This window comes from Symphalangus syndactylus, chromosome 4 (genome assembly GCF_028878055.3).
Source record: "Symphalangus syndactylus isolate Jambi chromosome 4, NHGRI_mSymSyn1-v2.1_pri, whole genome shotgun sequence".
Taxonomy (NCBI): Eukaryota; Metazoa; Chordata; class Mammalia; order Primates; family Hylobatidae; genus Symphalangus; species Symphalangus syndactylus.
In genome coordinates this window covers 67,293,505-67,313,266 of record NC_072426.2, presented here as the reverse complement: position 1 = coordinate 67,313,266, position 19,762 = coordinate 67,293,505, and the positions used below count along the sequence as shown (strand labels likewise).

General features: G+C 40.2%; 1 protein-coding gene across 1 annotated transcript in view; it reads right to left on the bottom strand.

The window, feature by feature from the left end:
- MYO3A (myosin IIIA) overlaps positions 1-19,762 on the bottom strand; it is a 282,829-nt gene that overhangs the window by 17,909 nt on the left and 245,158 nt on the right. The window contains exon 32 of the mRNA XM_055274926.2: positions 1,594-1,700. Coding sequence (XP_055130901.1) covers positions 1,594-1,700 — 107 coding nt within the window. The remainder of the gene's footprint in view (positions 1-1,593; positions 1,701-19,762) is intronic.

The following is a 19,762-nucleotide window of genomic DNA, read 5'->3' as shown; positions in this document are numbered from 1 at the left end:
CTATATATGTATACATGGATGCCTGTGTGTATCTATGTAGAATATGTAAAACAAACATTAGGTAGTTTGATATTTGAGTCTGGAGCTACAGAGAGATCTAAGCCAGCGATCAAGATTCAGAAATCAGCAGTCACTGAGGTTGTAGTAGCTAATGGGATTGCCTAAAGGAAATGAGAGGGGAAGAGAATGGGTTTCCACAGACAACCATCTGTGGAAACTGAAAAGAAATCACTAGAGAGGAGGGAAAGAACTAGAGAAGACTGGCGAACTTGGAGGTCAAGTGTGAACTTCATTTTCTGCCTGCGAGGTGGGAAACTTATTTCCAACTGATTCTCTGGGTTTCGACACATCCTCTGGGTTCTCCAGGGCGTAGGGGAGTGCTGCTCTCTCACTGTGGCAGTGGGGGGTGGAAGAGTGAATAAATATTGCAAACGAAGGGACCAGCCAGAGGGTGCAAAGGCCTTGGGAGCATAAGGGAATGCAGCTCACCAGCAGAGTTTCAAGCAGTTCACTATGGCTCGAGGACAAAAAGAGGGCGAGAAAAGAGGCTGAAAAGCAGTCCTGGATCCCACGAAGAAGGCCTTGGAAGGAATGAGGACTTCATCCTGAAGGAGTTGCTGAGCCATTAAAGGAACAATTAAGGGAGGAGCATGGTTTAGAGACATTTGTCTCTATGGCTTAGAGACATTTTCAGGTGCAGGCTGGAGAGGATGCAATTAGGCAGTTACGTGGGACGTGAAATATTCCGGAGTGGAAAACAATTAATAGTCTGAAATATGGTAATTGCTGTGAGGTTAGAGGGGGGAAATGAGTTGAAGTGAGCTTTTGCAGGTAGAAGCCACAGTTAACAGCCACTGATGGATCACAGGTATGAGAGAGAGGACAAAATCCAGAATGACTCCCAGGTTCTTGGTTTATGAGACCATGTAGATTACGTGGCATTCATAGAGAACAGGAACATGAGAAGAAGGCCAGGCTATCAGGGGCGACGCCAATGAGTCCTCATGCTGTTAGTGAGCAGGAGCTGTGGGGTCAGAAGACCTCAATAAAATGAATGGCCTGGCAGCTAAGGCATGCTTATCTGTGTCTCAGAATCCTAATCTGAGAGATATGGATAATACATTCAGGGATATTTCCAGGATTAGCTATCACAGTGTATGTGAACAAGCCTTATTCTAGGCCTGGAATTTAAAAGATGCTTAATAAACGTCTGTTTCTCCTCTTCTTTCCTTTTCTTCTAGTTTCACCATAACCCACCCATTTACACCAGGGCCCCTCTCTGGAGAGCTCCTGCTATGATGGGTTTCTCTTTCTAAGTGGATATTTTCATATCAGCTCATATTAATGGACAAGCAGAGAAAGCTGCAAGGAGGACACGGTAGATACTACCATGGGAGAGGCTTGAATGTGAGGAAGAAGGGCTGGAGGAGATCAAAGTGCCCAGATCCCCAGCCCGGGGAGGGCAGTGAAGAGGAGACCAAGGGCATCTCTGTCCTGCCAGGCCTTCCTTTGTGCCTGAACTAATCTAGCCACAGTTTTCACACTGGCCATTAGTAGATGGCTCCCATCTGATAGTAAGAGTGAGCCACTTACATGTAGTAGATAATAGTATGTGGAGTCTTCAGGGTTATTTAATGTTTTGGGTTTCCGGGGTCGTCTTGGGGGTCTCAATATTTTTGGCTCCTCTCCTTTAGAGATACCTATAAGAAAGGTGATCATAAAAGTATTCAATTACAAAGACTATTATCAAGTGATGTTTTCCTTTTGGGATAAATAAGAAATTATATACATATGACTGAGGCTAAGGCTGAAGAAAAAGGAAATACGTTTACTGCATAACCAACCCTTATCCTACTCCTCACCACATGCTTTCCTCTAGTTGTCTGTGGTCTAGGACATTGAGAGCTAAGGGGAAGAAAACGAGGAAGAAAAAGAAAAACAATGCAGCCGGGTGCAGTGGTTCACGCCTCTTATCCCAGCACTTCGGGAGGCCAAGGCAGGCAGATCACTTGAGGTCAGGAGTTCGAGACCAGCCTGGCCAACATGATGAAACCCCGTCTCTACTAAAAATACAAAAAAATTAGTCAGGCGTGGTGGTGGGCACCTGTAATCCCAGCTACTTGGGAGGCTGAGGCAGGAGAATTGCTTGAAGCTGGGAGGCAGAGGTTGCAATGAGTCAAGACCATGCCATTGCACTCCAGCCTGGGCGACAAGAACAAAACTCTGTCTCAAGAAAAAAAAAAAAGGAAAGGAAGGAAGGGAGGGAGGGAGGGAGGAAGGAAGGAAGGAAGGAAGGAAGGAAGGAAGGAAGGAGAAAGAATGCACAGTTTGGTCACATGGAATTGAGTAGAGCAGTTCAGAGGATGGATGAGGTCAGGGGTCAAAGCTGCCAGAAAAAAATTTAAAAAGGAATGTTATGCTCACAGAATCTCTTCTGTCCCTTCCCTCCCCCTTGTACCAGCCTCACACAGTGACCCGTCTATCCAAGCACTGCACGATCTTCATTTTTAGGTACTGCCTCCTATGTTATGGCCCCAAATGAAGAGACAGCTCATTTGCAGAGTTGACTCTTTCTCAAAAGCCTAATCTATTCTTTCTCCAAAATTTAGAACCTCAAACCAGCAGCAGTTTTAGATATGATATTAAAAGAGTGACCAAGAAAGAATAAATTTTTTTGTCTTTTCCTACTCTTTCTGTTAATATAGCCAAGATCTCAAACCTGGAGCAACACTGTCAGAGCCTCTGGTGATCTGTACACTTGGATGTTCATGTTCATTACAAGTGGCTTTATATTTACAGAGCTAATAGAACTCATTACATATTTCTATTTTTTTCACGATTCTTGACCACCCCATCCACCGACTCCTTTTGTGCAAGAATGTCTGCTCGACAGATCAGGATAAAAGTGTGAGTTGGGTATGGTACTTATTGGAAGGCTTCATTCAATATACCTGAGCACATATTTCTAGGTAGGACTTTAAAAGCAGTAATAGCTCATTCTTGCATACAGTAAAGGGGCAGTGATGACTCCTAATCCCCAGATGTTGAAATACACAGAGAAACAGAGCTGTCCCAAACTAGATTAATCAAATAAATGAATATTTATATTTATTATATGTAAACAACTGTGACTGGCAAGTGTAAATCAGCCTCAACTGAGGGTGAAAGACTCATAGACGTCTAACTTTCTAGTTCCCTGATCAGCCCACTAGGTGAAGATAACTGATCACAGCAGCATTCATATTCTGACATTATCCAGCTCATTCATTCCAAAAGGTATGGGAAATTTCTGGGTGACAAAAGAGATCAGCTAACTGGGAGTACTTCACAGAGGTGTAGTGCATGGAACAACGCTCCTCAGAGAAACCTCAACAATCACACATTACTGTCTTTTTTGAATAAAACAAAAAGAGATCTTTGTCAATGAGACCATGTTAGTACAGATTAGTAATAAATAAAAGTGAAAGAACTTGTCCAACCAATCCCTGGGGTTCATCTCCCATTCCCTCTCTCCCTTTTTCAAGGAATAGATGGAGGAGGTGGAGGGAGTCCAAATATCTGAGCCATTTCTGGATCCATCTTAGACTGTCACAGGCACGAGGAAAGATGGTAAGGCCTGAATTCTTGCCACTATCATAAATAGTGGTCTTTTATTTTTTTCCTTCTCATTATCCTCTCTCTCAGTGCTGATTATTAAATAGCTTCTATTGGCTCTCACAAAGTTTTATCATTTCAAAATGCATTTGTCATATCCATTTATATTACTCATTTGAATCTGAATGGCAAGAAACATAAAAATATGGTATAAGTTATTAGATATTCTTAATATTTTTAGAAAGATGAATGTGATATGTGACTAAATTTTAACTTGGCTTTAATATTATTTAAAATCCAAATTAAAATATCAGAACATTACTATCATAATACAAGTTAGTTAAAATGAAGATGGCCAAGAAGCTGAATAATTGCCAAGAGAGTGAAAAACAGAAAAAGGTTCTGGGAATAAGGGCATTATTGATCTTGTGTTCATTTTTTCATCAAATATTCCCCCATTCAATCTGATTTCTCTATTGAAAATGCTTTCTATTAGGTTGGTGCAAAGGGAATTGCGTTTTTTGCCATTAAAAGTAATGGCAAAAACCGCAATTCCCTTTGCACCAACCTAATAGAAGGTGAAGGGTGCATTTCACCAACAAATCCAAAGGTCCTTTATCTGTCCCTGTTGTCTCTGACCCTTCTTCATTAAGCATTATTAAACACCCCTTGTCTTCATGACTCAGGATAAAGTTTCTGAAGGCAGATGCCTTATCTTATTTTTCTTTGTATTCCCAGTACTTATAGAAATACTTGACACATAGTAAGTGCTTAAGATGACTAAGTGATCTTCCCCTTGCCTCCTGGATTGAATCATCCTCTCCTCAGGTCCTGGCAATTTCTGGTGTTCCTAATGCACACTTCGGGTTTGACCCTCCCATCCCACAATCTCCTGCCCTAATTTCTTACTCCTTACTGAATACTTCTCTCTCAGAAGACTCAAATGAACCCGCAGTCATCACTCTTCTCCATCTAAGATTCTGTACACTACACCCTCAATGGCAGCATTATTTCTGCTTCCCAGGTTGAAAACGCTGATAACACCTATGCCGTGTGCCTCTTCTTCATTTCCTACAGACAAGCAATCATTAACTTCTGTCCATTGTTTTGACACATCCTTTGAAATATCTAACATTCATCCACCACCTAGTCTCATTTGCCATCGCAATCACTCTGGATGAAATGACTCATTTAATAACTGTGGTAGAGTCTTAATATGGTTTCTATGCTTTATCTCACAAATGAAAACCAGATTTTCCTTTTTCTTTTCTTTTTTTTTTGAGGTGGAGTCTTGCTCTGTCTCCACCTCAATGGAGTGCAATGGTGCAATCTTGGCTCACTGCAACCTCCGCCTCCCTGGTTCAAGCTATTCTCCTGCCTCAGCCTCCCAAGGAGCTGGGATTATAGGTGCTTGCCACTGCGCCCAGCTAATTTTTATATTTTTAGTAGAGATGGGGTTTCAGCATATTAGCCAGCCTGGTCTCAAACTCTTGACCTCAGGTGATCTGCTCACCTCAGCCTCCCAAAGTGCTGGGATTACAGGTGTGAGCCACCACACCTGGCCCAGATTTTCCTTTCTTAAATACCACTTTAATTGTGAAATTTCAAGTTTCAAAAATTTATGATGATGCCTTTTTTCCTTCTTCATCAAGTTAAACTTCTGACTCCAGGTTATTTGCAATCTTAGCAATTTCAGTTTTATCTCCCATTTCCCCACAAATGAACATTCTCCTCTTGTCAGTCCAGTTATCTCACTGAAGCCCTAACAGATGACGTTTATAGCTGTAACTTTGCTTTTTCTCACCTTCTCATAGAAAAGCTTTTCATAGCCTCACTGAAATCTTAAGCTTGTTCAATGTCTATTTTCAATCCTATCTCTTTCATGAAGCTTTCACTGACTCCCCAGTGATCTCTCCTTCATTGAGCATAAATGGTACTTGCTAGTTGCACAAGCCATTTTAAACTTGTTACAGGCTGAATTGTGTCACCTCAAAATTCACATGTTGAAATCTTAACCTCCAGTAGCTCAGAATGTGACTGTATTTGGAGGTGGGGTCTTTAGTGAGGTAATTAAGTTAAAATGATGTCATTAAAGTGGGTCCTAATCTAATGTGACTGCTGTCCTTAAAAGAACAGGAGGTTAAGACAGACACACACATTGAATCTATAAATTACCTTGGGCAGTATGGCCATTTTCATGATATTGATTCTTCCTACCCATGAGCATGGAATGTTCTTCCATTTGTTTGTATCCTCTTTTATTTCACTGAGCAGTGGTTTGTTTATAGATTCAATGCCATCCCCATCAAGCTACCAATGACTTTCTTCACAGAATTGGAAAAAACTACTTTAAAGTTCATATGGAACCAAAAAAGAGCCCACATTGCCAAGTCAATCCTAAGCCAAAAGAACAAAGCTGGAGGCATCATGCTACCTGACTTCAAACTATACTACAAGGCTACAGTAATCAAAACAGCATGGTACTGGTACCAAAACAGAGATATAGACCAATGGAACAGAACAGAGCCCTCAGAAATAATGCTACTTATCTACAATTATCTGATCTTTGACAAACCTGACAAAAACAAGAAATGGGGAAAGGATACCCTATTTAATAAATGGTGCTGGGATAACTGGCTAGCCATATGTAGAAAGCTGAAACTGGATCCCTTCCTTACACCTTATACAAAAATTAATTCAAGATGGATTAAAGATTTAAATGTTAGACCTAAAACCATAAAGACCCTAGAAGAAAACCTAGGCAATACCATTCAGGACATAGGCATGGGCAAGGACTTCATGTCTAAAACACCAAAAGCAATGGCAACAAAAGCCAAAATTGACAAATGGGATCTCATTAAACTAAAGAGCTTCTGCACAGCAAAAGAAACCACCATCAGAGTGAACAGGCAACCTACAGAATGGGAGAAAATTTTTGCAACCTACTCATCTGACAAAGGGCTAACATCCAGAATCTACAATGAACTCAAACAAATTTACAAGAAAAAAACAAACAACCCCATCAAAAAGTGGGCAAAGGATATGAACACACACTTCTCAAAAGAAGACATTTATGCAGCCAAAAGACACATGAAAAAATGCTCATCATCACTGGCCATCAGAGAAATGCAAATCAAAACCACAATGAGATACCATCTCACACCAGTTAGAATGGCGATTATTAAAAAGTCAGGAAACAACAGGTGCTAGAGAGGATGTGGAGAAATAGGAACACTTTTACACTGTTGGTGGGACTGTAAACTAGTTCAACCATTGTGGAAGTCAGTGTGGTGATTCCTCAGGGATCTAGAACTAGAAATACTATTTGACCCAACCATCCCATTACTGGGTATATACCCAAAGGATTATAAATCATGCTGCTATAAAGACACATGCACACGTATGTTTACTGCGACACTATTCACAATAGCAAAGACTTGGAGCCAACCCAAATGTCCAACAATGATGGACTGGATTAAGAAAATGTGGCACATATACACCATGGAATACTATGCAGCCACAAAAAATGATGAGTTCATATCCTTTGTAGGGACATGGATGAAGCTGGAAACCATCATTCTCAGTGAACTATTGCAAGGGCAAAAAACCAAACACTGCATGTTCTCACTCATAGGTGGGAATTGAACCATGAGAACACATGGACACAGGAAAGGGAACATCACACACTGGTGCCTGTTGTGGGGTGGGGGGAGGGGGGAGGGATATCATTAGGAGATATACCTAATGTTAAATGACGAGTTAATGGGTGCAGCACGCCAACATGGCACATGTATATATATGTAACAAACATGCACGTTGTGCACATGTACCCTAAAACTTAAAGTATAATAAAAAAAACCAGACACACACAAATAGAAGACCATGAGAAGATGACCATCTAAAGGCAATGAAAAAGGTCTCAGAGGAAAACAACCTTGCTGACACCTTGATCTTGAACTTCTAGCCTCCAGAACTGTGAGAAAGTAAGTTTCTGCTGTTTAAATCACTCAGTCTATGGTACTTTATTATGGCAGCCCTGGAAAACTAATATAGAACCTAATCCCATAGTCTTGCCGCTTACTATTTTTCACTGTGATTTTTTTTTTTTAATAGTGGAACTAGAAGTCTCTAGATGGTGGGGATCATGACTTAGGTTTTGATGTCTTTGTGTCATTTCATTGGTGATCTACATGTGGTAGTGTTTGGAGATCAAAGACTGTGATTTCATTTCAGCTTAGAGATGTAGTGCTAAGTGAATAGTAGATATTCATACACTTCTGTGAACAGGATCACTATTGTCATCACATATAAAAATAAATTTCTCATGCTTTAAAGATAAATGTAAATAAAATAAATAATAAAGCTCTTGGAAGAAAATCTGGGATAATTCATGAACAATCTAGCGGTGTGAATGTTTTTATCAAGATTCAGAAGTCATAAAAAAGATAGACATATTTGCCTATTAAATATAGGCAAAAACCTTTATTTGGCAACAAAGTCAAAACACACATGATAGACTTGGAAGGCTATATTTACAACACAGATATAAATAAAGGGTTCATATTTTTAATATGCAAAGAGTGCTAACAAATGACTACCAAAAATATAGACCAACAGAAAAGTGAGCAAAAAATTTAAGTAGAAAATTCAAGATGCACAAATCCAAAAAGCAAATAAGCATGGGAAGGCACCTGAATTTACTAGCAGATAAGGGAATATAAATTAAAACAAGATGCCATTTTATTCCAGACACATTAGCAAAGATTAAAAAGAAGAATATTGGCTGGGCGCGGTAGCTCACGCCTGTAATCCCAGCACTTTGGGAGGCCGAGGTGGGCGGATCACGAGGTCAGGAGATGAAGACCATCCTGGCTAACACGGTGAAACACCATCTCTAATAAAAATACAAAAAATTAGCCGGGCGTGGTGGCAGGCGCCTGTAGTCCCAGCTACTCGGGAGGCTGAGGCAGGAGAATAGTGTGAACCCAGGAGGACAGCTTGCAGTGAGCCAAGATCATGCCAATGCACTCCAGCCTGGGTGACACAGCAAGACTCCGTCTAAAAAAAAAAAAAAAAAAAAGGATATCACTGATGGACAGGATGTCAGGACAAGTGTATGGTCCCAAATTGTTGAAGGAAATGTTAATTGCTAGAGCCTTTTAGGAAAGCAATCTATTAAAACCAAAAACATCTTGTAACTCAGTAACTTCATCACTGGGGATTTGTCCCATAATATTAAAATTCCAGTATACAAGTACATTTTCAATGATATTTACTGCAACATTTTTCATGGTAGCAAAATTGGAAACAAAGAGAATATCTAATAGGGAAAAGGTTATATAATTATTGTGATTCACAAATAGAGGATTATGCAGCCATTGAAAAGAATAAATTACAGCTATACTAGTTGATGTGCAGGGATTCCTGCAAAGGTATTGAGAAAATCGAGTTGCTTAAGTGTTTATATTACGATCATATTATGATCCTATTTATACAAAATGATGAAAATCTCTGTTATGTATATACACCTACATGTATGCACATCTGCAAAAAATATGAAAAATTACATGTTCTATAATACTAGTTCCCTTGGTTGGGGGTGAGTAATGTGAGTTGAGAAAAGGAACAGAGGGGAGGAAACAGAAAAAAAAAGAGAAAAAGAAAACAAAACACTACATTAAATAATAATCCTGGAATGGGCTGTGTGCGGTGGCTCACACCTGTAATCCCAGCACTTTGGGAGGCTGAGGCAGGTGGATTACCTGAGGCCAGGAGTTTGAGACCAGCCTGGCCAACATGGTGAAGCTCCATCTCTACTAAAAATACAAAATTTAGCCAGGCATGGTGGCACATGCCTGTAATCCCAGCTGCTAGGGAGGCTGAGGCAGAAGGATCACTTGAACCTGGGGGGGCAGAGGTTGCAGTGACCTGAGATTGCACCACTGCACTCCAGTCTGGGTAACAGAGCAAGACTCCATCTCAAAAAAAAAAAAAAAAAAAAAAAGAATCCTGGAATGTATGGTATGGTAGCATTGATGTAAAATCATAAACATGCATGTTAGTGTATCATGGAGATCTAAAAATCAAAATGCATTGAATTTTCAGAATTTCTGAAAATCTAATCTGCTTTAGTGTTAGCTTCTTGACATTTTTTCTTCACCAGGATAATCTAAAGCCAGAGGGCTGACTAGTCTTAACGGGTGTCTCACTTAAGATATTGCAATGCAAGGTGGCCAGCCAGTGAATGAAAATTATGATGAATGTATTGTATTCAATAGACTATGATTGCTCCGCCTAAATTCCTTCAGACTATTTTTTTAAAGAGCAAACTTCCCATGAGCTTATCAGCATACAAATATTTCAGAGTGGCATACATTTATTTGGCCTCTAATGGATCTGTGAATTTTTGCTCCTTTGGGAGAATATAAACACTCTCTACTAACGTCATCCTAACCCCTTAATTACAGAAGTGACATAAACATTTATAATCACAAATTATCAGCAGCGTATCAATGTGGGCACTAGCGTAATAAGGTTTGTGGCTATTTTGTGGGTTGTGCGTGGTAAATATTAGCTTGTAAAGGTTATTGCTGTATTAAATAGCCAGAAGGTAAGATATTTATTTATATTGCAGTTGTGGTAATAATGTCATTAAGTGTTTTGGTTTGTCAGAAATGCACTTTTTTTTGGATAATGAATCACCTAACATCTCCACTTTTTTGCATTCAGAAGAAAGAAGATAGATTTAAAACTCATTGCCAGGGAAAATTGATTTAGAAAATTAAATTTCAGTATTATTCTCATTTTAATGATATTTACACTGTTTAACTTAAGTATACATGCAGAGTATAATTTGCAGAAGTATCACGTCTAAATCAAATATTAGCAGAACAGAAATGCACTTGTTACTGTAATTTTTTCCTTAATAAATCAATTTTTCGGTTTTTGTAAATTTCCATTTCCTCCTAAGAGTCTATGACCTTCAAGCAATAGAGTGATCTATGTGAAATCTTAGGAGAGGAATTTTCTTGCTGCATGTTAAAGGCAGACTCACTCTAGTCATGGTTGCAACCTGCCTTCTGGAAGCTGCCGATTCCACCAGTCACCTCATCTGCCGTTGGCCAGGCTGGCTGTTTTGGCACTGGTTCTAGACTTAAAGAGAGCTGTACACAGTTCTGAGCTTATGGACAAGACAGTTCCAAAGGAGTCCTCTCTGCCTTGCACGGCCTCCTTCATTTAGCACTGACGGACATGTTCAATTCTCTCTCTCTTTTTATTAAGAGATGGGGTCTTGTTACGTTGCCCAGGCTGGTCTCGAATTCCTGGGCTCTAACCCTCTCACCTCAGCCTTCCGAGTAGCTGGGATTACAGGCCTGAGCCATGGTACCCTTCTCATGCTTGCCCTGGATTTGACCTCTTGCGTCTACTCTGGGATATCTCTGTTCTCTTGAGTTTATTTGAGGTGAAAAGCTAAGGGTAGGTGCTTGTCCTGCTCTGAGTGTACTTAGAACTTAAGGGATGTGTGACTATTTAGGGGATCTGACTCACAGTCTTCTCTGACCTTCTCAAGAGGCAACTGCCACCCCCAGCCCCATTCTGAACTGCACAACCACTCCCGTGGCCTTTCTTTTCCTGCCAACTGAATGCCGATGCCCCAGGGCCAGCTTCCACCTCTACCTATCCTATAGGTCATGGGCTTGCAGCTTTTGGCCGCTCTCTGATTTGAGTACTTTGAACTAATACCCAGATCCTTGAAAATGAAACTTTTAGTTTTATTTATTATTATTATTATTATTATTTTTGAGACGAAGTCTCGCTCTTGTCCAGGCTGGAGTGCAGTGGTGAAATCTCGGCTCACTGCAAGCTCCACCTCCTGGGTTCACGCCATTCTCCTGCCTCAGCCTCCTGAGTAGCTGGGACTACAGGCGCCCGCCACCACGCCTGGCTAATTTTTTCTATTTTTAGTAGAGACGGGGTTTCACCTTGTTAGTCAGGATGGTCTTGATCTCCTGACCTCGTGATCCGCCGGCCTCGGCCTCCCAAAGTGCTGGGATTACAGGCGTGAGCCACCACGCCCAGCCGAAACTTTTAGTTTTTTAACAATACTGGTAGGTTCAGGTAAGGTTCCTGCCCACGTCTCTCCTAGTTGTGGCAAGAGAAGCAGGAGGATAAAGCAGCCTGTGTGGGGGGTGAGACTCACAGATACCCCCTCTGGACCGTCGCTTGTCTCTTGCACATTATTGCTACATCTTGGCACTCTACTTCTGTCATTTTCCTTGGGCTGTCATCTCGCATGGATTACAGTCCTCAAAGGCCAGTTCGTTTTGTTCTAGTCCAAGGAGTTAGATTACACACACATGCCCGGTCATCTCGCTTATATGTGAGCAGTCACCAAAACAGGGCACCACAACAGAAGCACGTGCGAATGCACATGGTGATACCAAGGGTGCCTTGAGAGTGAGGTCTTTGTTGGGGAGAATGAGCTGTTATGCAGAACACTGTGAGCATGTCTTCTATGTATGACTGCCCACCAACTATGGAGACAGCCAAACAACCAAAACACATGTTTATTTGCTTGGAGAATAAGGAAGACTCAGAGGTGGCATCTAATTACATCTTGGCTATTTTTCAAAATGATGTGGGTATTCATTTATTAAAAAAAATTATATACATAGTCTGAGGTGAAAACTTAGAAAAATTTTTCCCAGAGAGCCAAACTTTAAAAAATTTATTGACTGTTCATAGTCATTTTCTTAGATTGGCCTGTTAAAAATACAGAATTGAAGAACATTCTCTGATTTTAAACACACAATATTTGTTTTTTTCTTTCCCTCCGCTCATACTTTATAACACATAGATAAAAGGGTTTTTCGTTCCTATCAACATGAGCTGAAATATGCCAGTATTTTTAAAAAGCGATTATTCTTTATTAGAGCACATCTGATCACAAACTGGCTGGAGGAGTATCAAAGAAACTTTTAGTGGCTTGAGACAGCATGGCAGCAAAGGTGACAGATCTGGAGATGACGCTCTAGTCTTACCACATGTGGCTGTGGAAGTCCTCTACCAGGTTGCAATAATATTATTCAGATTCTTAATTTTATATAGAAGTGAGGTTAACAAGGGATGGAGAGTATCCGCTGTACTGGAGATGACCATCTTGTTCTCACTGACTAGTCACTCAACTCTTCTAGAACCCTAGACTTAGGGGCTCTTGTTGTTAGTGAACCACCTCACGTATGTGAAGATTAAGCTGACTTATTTACAGTATTAAAATTCCAATTCTGCAATATTTTATTCAGTGGTTAGATTAGCTAGCAGTTTGCTAAGGCTATTCTCTGAAAAATGCATTTAAAGGGCTGTTAACATTCCATATGTGAATGTGTCATCACGTATTAATCATTCTCCTATTGTTCAATTTTTCTTCTTACCATATACACAATTTTTTTTTCAGCTCTGATTATTTCCTTAGGCTATGCTCTCATAAGTGAGTTTACTGGGTCAATGATATAAACTAATTCAGTGGGGTTTTTTTTTTTTGGACATATTGCCAAGTCACTTTTCAAAATGTTGACGCTGCCATCTTACCATATGTTTGGGAATAATTACATTAGCACTTTGTCATTACTGTTAAAATGTTTTTTTCATACTTGCAATTTTGATGAGTAAAGAATAGTAATGTGTTTGACTTTTTATTTTTTTTTACTCCTAGAGTGGTCATATATATGCTTATTTTCCATCTGCATTTCTTCTTTTGTAAATAAATTAATGGCTTGTGCCATTTTTCCATTGAGAGTGCTATTTTTCCGAATGATTTGTAAAGAGCTCTTTTTATGCTAAACAGTTTAACTCTTTTTACATTTGTTTCAAATTTTTGTCTTCAGCTCTTTAACTTTTAATGATGCTTTGGAATCTCTAGAAGGTTTTAACATTCATGTAATCCAAATCTATCACAGTTTTTCTTTGTAATTCCTTTTATTACTTCTTATGCTTTGTGCTTTCTAAGCAGAGATTGTGAAATGCTCAGTTCATAGCATCTGGCTTCATTTAGTTTGTTTATTTCTTACATTTAAATGATCAATGCATCTGGAAAATATCTGGGCATTCAGCAGAAGATAAGAATATTTTATCTCCTCATCCCAAATCAGAGACATTTTAAGCATTATCCATCCATTTCTTTTCTGTTCATATGTATCTTTTTGTAAATGAGGTTTTTATAAATACTCAGGTCAATTTTAGGGCTATTCTGTTTCATTAATCTGTGATTGATTTTTGTAAAGGAGGCATATGATTTTAATTATTATAGCATTATTCATTTTACTATCTAATAAGTCAGTCCTCATTTATAGTTATTCTTTTTTTCTCTGAAATTTACAAATAATCCTTAGGATATTTTCTTAAGTTCCAAAGAAAAGCTCACAGAGATCTGAATGCAATTTTTTTAAACCTGGAAAGTAATTTTAGAATGGTCATGTTTACAGTATTTTATCTTTCAATTCAGAAACACAATGTATCATTCCATTATGCATCTCTTCTTTTTTGTCTCTTTGGGTTTGGTTGCTAGCTTTATTTCAAGGTATTGATTTTTTTTTTTTTTTGCTATTATTTCCATTGGGCTCTTTTTCTATTAGAAATTTTTATAGGAAAGAATATCTATCTATATAACTATATATCCTTACTGAATTCTATTGCAAGCATCAATCATTACATTTTTAATGTTGTCTGGTAATAGTCCTACAATCCCATCTTTTCCCTTTTGATAGTTATGCTTTTTGAAAAAGCTTCTCTTTGCTGTCTTATTGCATTAACTGGAAATTTCCCAATAACATAAAAATGTGGTATTACTAGTATTTTTATCTTCATCCTCCTTTTTAATGAAACTGCTTCCAGTGTTTTATAGTTAATTATGAGGTAGATGATTGAATTAAGAAACGTATTCTTCATATTGTTAAAGAATATCTTTCTGCTTTTAGTTTAGTAAGAGTTTTACATTTCATCAGTACAGAGTGTTGGATTTTACTGAAAACTGTTTCAGCATTTATCAAGATAGTTTTTTTGATATTTTGATATGTTATATAAATATGTATTATGTGGACAGTCTTTTAATGTACTGTTGCATTCCATTAGCTAGTACTAAATACTATACTCAGGAGTTTTACCTCTAAATTAATAATTGAGGCCAGGCGCGGTGGCTCACACTTGTAATCCCAGCACTTTGGGAGGCTGAGGCGGGTGGATCATCTGAGGTCAGGAGTTCAAGACCAGCCTGGCCAACATGGTGAAACTGCATCTCTACTAAAAATACAAAAAAGAAGCCGGGCGTGGTGCTGCATGTTTGTAGTCCCAGCTACTCGGGAGGCTGAGGCATGAGAATCACTTGAACCCAGAAGGCAGAGGTGGCAGTGAGCCGAGGTCGTGCCACTGCACTCCAGCTTGGGTGACAGAGTGAAACGCTGTCTCAAAAATTAATTAATTAATAATTGAGATTGAACAATAGCTTTTAAAAAATGTTATTGTTAGACTTTTGTTCTAGGATAGATGAACATCATAAAATAGGTAGCTTTGTATGTTTTTCTTCCTTTTTTTTTTCTCAAACAAATCACATACAATGAGATTTATCTTTTCCATGAATGTTTGAATGTGTTTGCATAAAACACTGTGAGTTCTTGGAAGCTTTGTTGGAGGTAATTCTTTGAACAGCCACATCATCATACAGTAAGTTCTCACTTGACAAGGTCGATGGGTTCTTAGAAACTGCAACTTTAAGCAAAATGACCAATTTTACAATAGACTGATATAAACAAGAGTTAACTTCTTATGGTATATTTCTGGTCACAAAAATATTACCAAACTTCTCAACAGAGACCAACACTGAAACAAATGTGAACTATGCATACATTTAAGAAAAATTAGATCAGGTGCAATGGCTCATGCCTGTAATCCCAGCACTTTGGGAGGTAAAGGTGGGCAGATCACTTAAGGTCAGGAGTTTGAGATCAGCCTGGCCAACATGGTGAAACCCAGTCTCTAATAAAAAGAATACAAAAATTAGCTGGGCATGGTGGTGGTCGCCTGTAATCCCAGCTACTGGGGAGGCTGAGGCAGGAGAATCACTTGAAACCGGGAGGCGGAGGTTCCAGCAAGCTGAGATCGCGCCATTGCACTCCAGCCTGGGCAACAAGAGCGAAACTCCATCTCAAAAAAAAAAAAAAAATTGGCTGGGCAAGGTGTAATCCCAGCACTTTGGGAGGCCAAGGCAGGTGGATCACAAGATCAGGAGATCGAGACCATCCTGGCTAACATGGTGAAACCCCGTCTCTACTAAAAATACAAAAAATTAGCTGGGCGTGGTGGCTGGCACCTGGAGCCCCAGCTACTCGGGAGGCTGAGGCAGGAGAATGGTGAGAACCTGGGAGGCGGAGCTTGCAGTGAGCCGAGATCGCGCCACTGCACTACAGCCTGGGTGACAGAGCAAGACTCTGTCCCAAAAATAAATAAATAAATAAATAAACAAACATTTAAAGCAGAAGGGGAGTAGAGTTATTAGCTGTATTAAAGCTGAAGTGTTCAGTCAATATAATTCCTACTGTCTTCAGACTGTCTGAGTTCCCTTTTGAAAATAGATGAATAATCATTTTATGTATATTTTCTTCAGGAAAATCAGAAGATTTAGATGTTAGGAAATCCCACACCTGGGTAACGTTGTCCCTTGTTGTTGTTCTTTTTCTTCTTGTTCTTGTTCTTTTTTTTTTTTTTTTGAGACGGAGTCTTGCTCTGTCACCCAGGCTGGAGTGCAGTGGCACGATTTCAGCTCACTGCAACTTCTACCTCCTGGGTTCAAGTAATTCTACTTGCCTCAGCCTCTGGAGTAGCTGGGATTACAGGCACCTGCCACCAGGCCCAGCTAATTTTTGTATTTTTAGTAGAGAAGGGGTTTCACCATATTGGTCAGGCTGGTCTTGAACTCCTGACCTCAGGTGATCCACCTGCCTTAGCCTCCCAATGTGCTGGGATTACAGGCATGAGCCACCCAAGGTCAGAAGTTTGAGACCAGCCTGGCCAACATGGTGAAACTCCATCTCTACTAAAAAGACAAAAATTAGCTGGGCATGCTGGTACATGCCTGTAATCCCAGCTACTCGAGAAGCTGAGGCAGGAGAATTGCTTGAACCCGGGAGGTGGAGGTTGTGGAGGTTGTGGTGAGCCCAGATCGCACCATTGCATTCCAGCCTGGGAGACAGAGCAAAACTCTGTCAAAAAAAAAAAAAAAGAAAAGAAAGAAATAAAGAGAAAGAAAGAAAGAAGAAAGAAAGGAAAGAAAGAAAAAGAAAGAAAGAAAGAAAGAAAGAAAGAAAGAAAGAAAGAAAGAAAGAAAGAAAGAAAGAAAGAAAGAAAGGTTAAGAAAATTTTTTACCCAATTGTTCCAGTTCAGAGTCATGGATGGTTGGAGCCTGTACTGGAAATTCAGGGTGCAAGGCTGGACAAGATGCCATTCCATTGCAGGGCACACTCAGACACACACTCTCTCTCTCACTGGGACCATGAAGACACACCAGTTCACCTAATGTGCACATCTTTGGGATGTGGAAATAAACTGGTTCTATCGCAGGGATTAAATATTAGCTAAGTAATATCTGGCCCAATTGTCTGTTTTAGTTCTTTGAATTATATTTTACAATGAACTTTTATAAGCTATTCAAGGATTTTTTTTTTACGAAAATATAAATTGTTAAAATATGTGAACATAGATTATATCCACAAACACTGGGATGAATCTGTCCCCAAAGTACCCCAGTGATGATGTGCATTCACCCTTTCCGTCTGTCTCTATTCTAATATTTAAATAAGATCTGAAGAATTCAGTAAGTAGTTGTTAATGAATAGGAAATTTAACAAATGTTTTATGGTTCCCTTCTGACTTGTTCTGTCTGAATCCTTCTGCACGCAATCCTCTTAAGACCCTCTTCCCTTGGCTTCAGAGGGTCTAGGCTCCCTGGTTGCCCTCCCCATCTCTGGTCGCTCCTCTTTCCTGGTTCCTCTCTACCTGACCTGCACATGTTCAGACTCTCACACTAGGCTTCTTCTCTTCTTAGTGTAGGTAAATTTCCTGGAGCTTCTCTTCTCCTCCATGGCTTCAGTTACCCCGTATGTCTCCAACTGCCTACTGAGCGGTTGTCCCAATTCATCAAAGGCTTCTCATACTTAACACAGCCTAAATTGAATGCATACTCCTGCTCTTTATCTAATCTTTCCCATCTTAGGTAATGACATACCACCATCCACCATGATACTAGCTGATCATGTTAGAGACCTGGGCATGCCCCCTTTCCTGTGCAATCAATTACCAAATCCTTTGTAATCTACAAATTAACCATTGCTTTAAACTGCCTTCTTGGCCACTACCTCATCCTAGCTACCATCATCTCTTGCTGGCCTTGCCCTTTTCTCTTCATGGCTCTCAAGTTCTATTCCTACAGTGCAATCAGATTTTTAAAACATTTTTTACAATTTACAACAATTCAGATATACAAAAAAATTAATATACTTAAAACTAAATTTAATTTATCATAGTGCTCATTTCTACTTTCTAGCACTAAATTATTTTTTAACAAATTCTAGCTAAATTCTGAATTCTTCATGTTTTCCGAGTAGATTTAGTCATTTTAGGTTAGGGTCAGAAACCTAAAATGACTAAATAGACACTAAGAACATCGATGGTTCACATTCAGCCTTCCCTTGTCCTGTCTGTCCTGCCACATGTAAGTTGGGGATTGGCGTAGGGGACTTTGGCAGCTTCATGGCATTAGCGAGGAGGGGCCGGCCATCTGGTCTGCAGCCATTCTTGGCTGGTCATGGGCATCTGCTGAATAACTTGCCCTGTCTGGTATCTGGTCACTGGACTGCATTTCCCACTGTCCCCCTTCCTCTTGGGTTTTGGGTTGTCAGATCCACACAGATACTCCTGTGTCATTAGGCCACATCAGGCCCTCTCTCAGGCACTTTCTCTGCTACTCTTTAGGACATGGGACAATTCAGATGTTTGCCAATTTAGCCTTAAACAAGTGTAGTATAATATGAAACTTCTCTATATGTGCAGAGAACAAAAAAAAAATTCTCCCTCTAAACCCAAAGAGCTAAAGAAATATTTCTGAGCTACAATCCTCTCCATGTAAGCTAAGAATTGATTTCTAATATTCCTCTTAAGTCCACAAAAAAACAAAAGATTCAAGAATAAGGTGAACTCAGCCAGGCGTGGTGACTCACCTGTAATCCCAGTACTTTGGGAGGCAGAGGCAAGAGGATCACCTGAGGTCAGAGTTCAAGACCAGCCTGCCCAACATGGCGAAACCTCATCTCTACTAAAAATACAGAAAAATTAGCCAGATGTGGTGGGGCGTGCCTGTACTCCCAGCTACTCAGGATGCTGAGGCAGGAGAATCACTTGAATCCAGGAGGCGGGGGTTGTAGTGAGCTGAGATTGCGCCACTGCACTCCAGCCTGGGTGACAGAGCAAGACCCTGTCTCAACGAAAAAAAAAAAAGAATAAGATGAACTAATTTGACTTTCTCATAAAATTCTGCTGCTTTTCAGGCTTGTTTAAAGTCCCTGAGATGTTCAAAAGTGAAAATCTTGGTGGCGACCTCTACTTCCTCCCAGGACGCTGCCTCCCATTTGTACTTCTCCTTTCCAGCAGCGGCCTGGGGTGAGCTGCCTGGCTTCCTTGCTTTCCCACACCACCTGCTCCTCTCTGCCCCACACTCACCAGTGCTGCCACTTCTGTGACCATGAGGGAACCTGAAGCCCTGGCCTTCCCTCAGCTCCTACCCTGCCAGCATGCCCCCTGGGCACAGGCCATTGCAGCAGCCAAATGAATGGGCCTCTGGGCTCTGACTTGCTAGTCTCTCTTCTTCACAGCAGGAGGCTCTCAGCCAGGGCCAGAGAACAGAAGAGCAGCAGGAATGAAGGGCACCAAAGAGCCATTTGTGGTCAGCTTCACCACAATTCTTGACTTGAAAACGATATGGCAGAATAATTGATGAAAACATTAAGGTATTTCCCCTTCCTCTCATATCAGGCAAATAGCCAGGTGCATCTTAGTATATTTGGGGCTCAGAGGTTTTTTCAGGGAAGAAATTGGAAGTTGCATGAAGTCAGTGGCTCTTCCTGT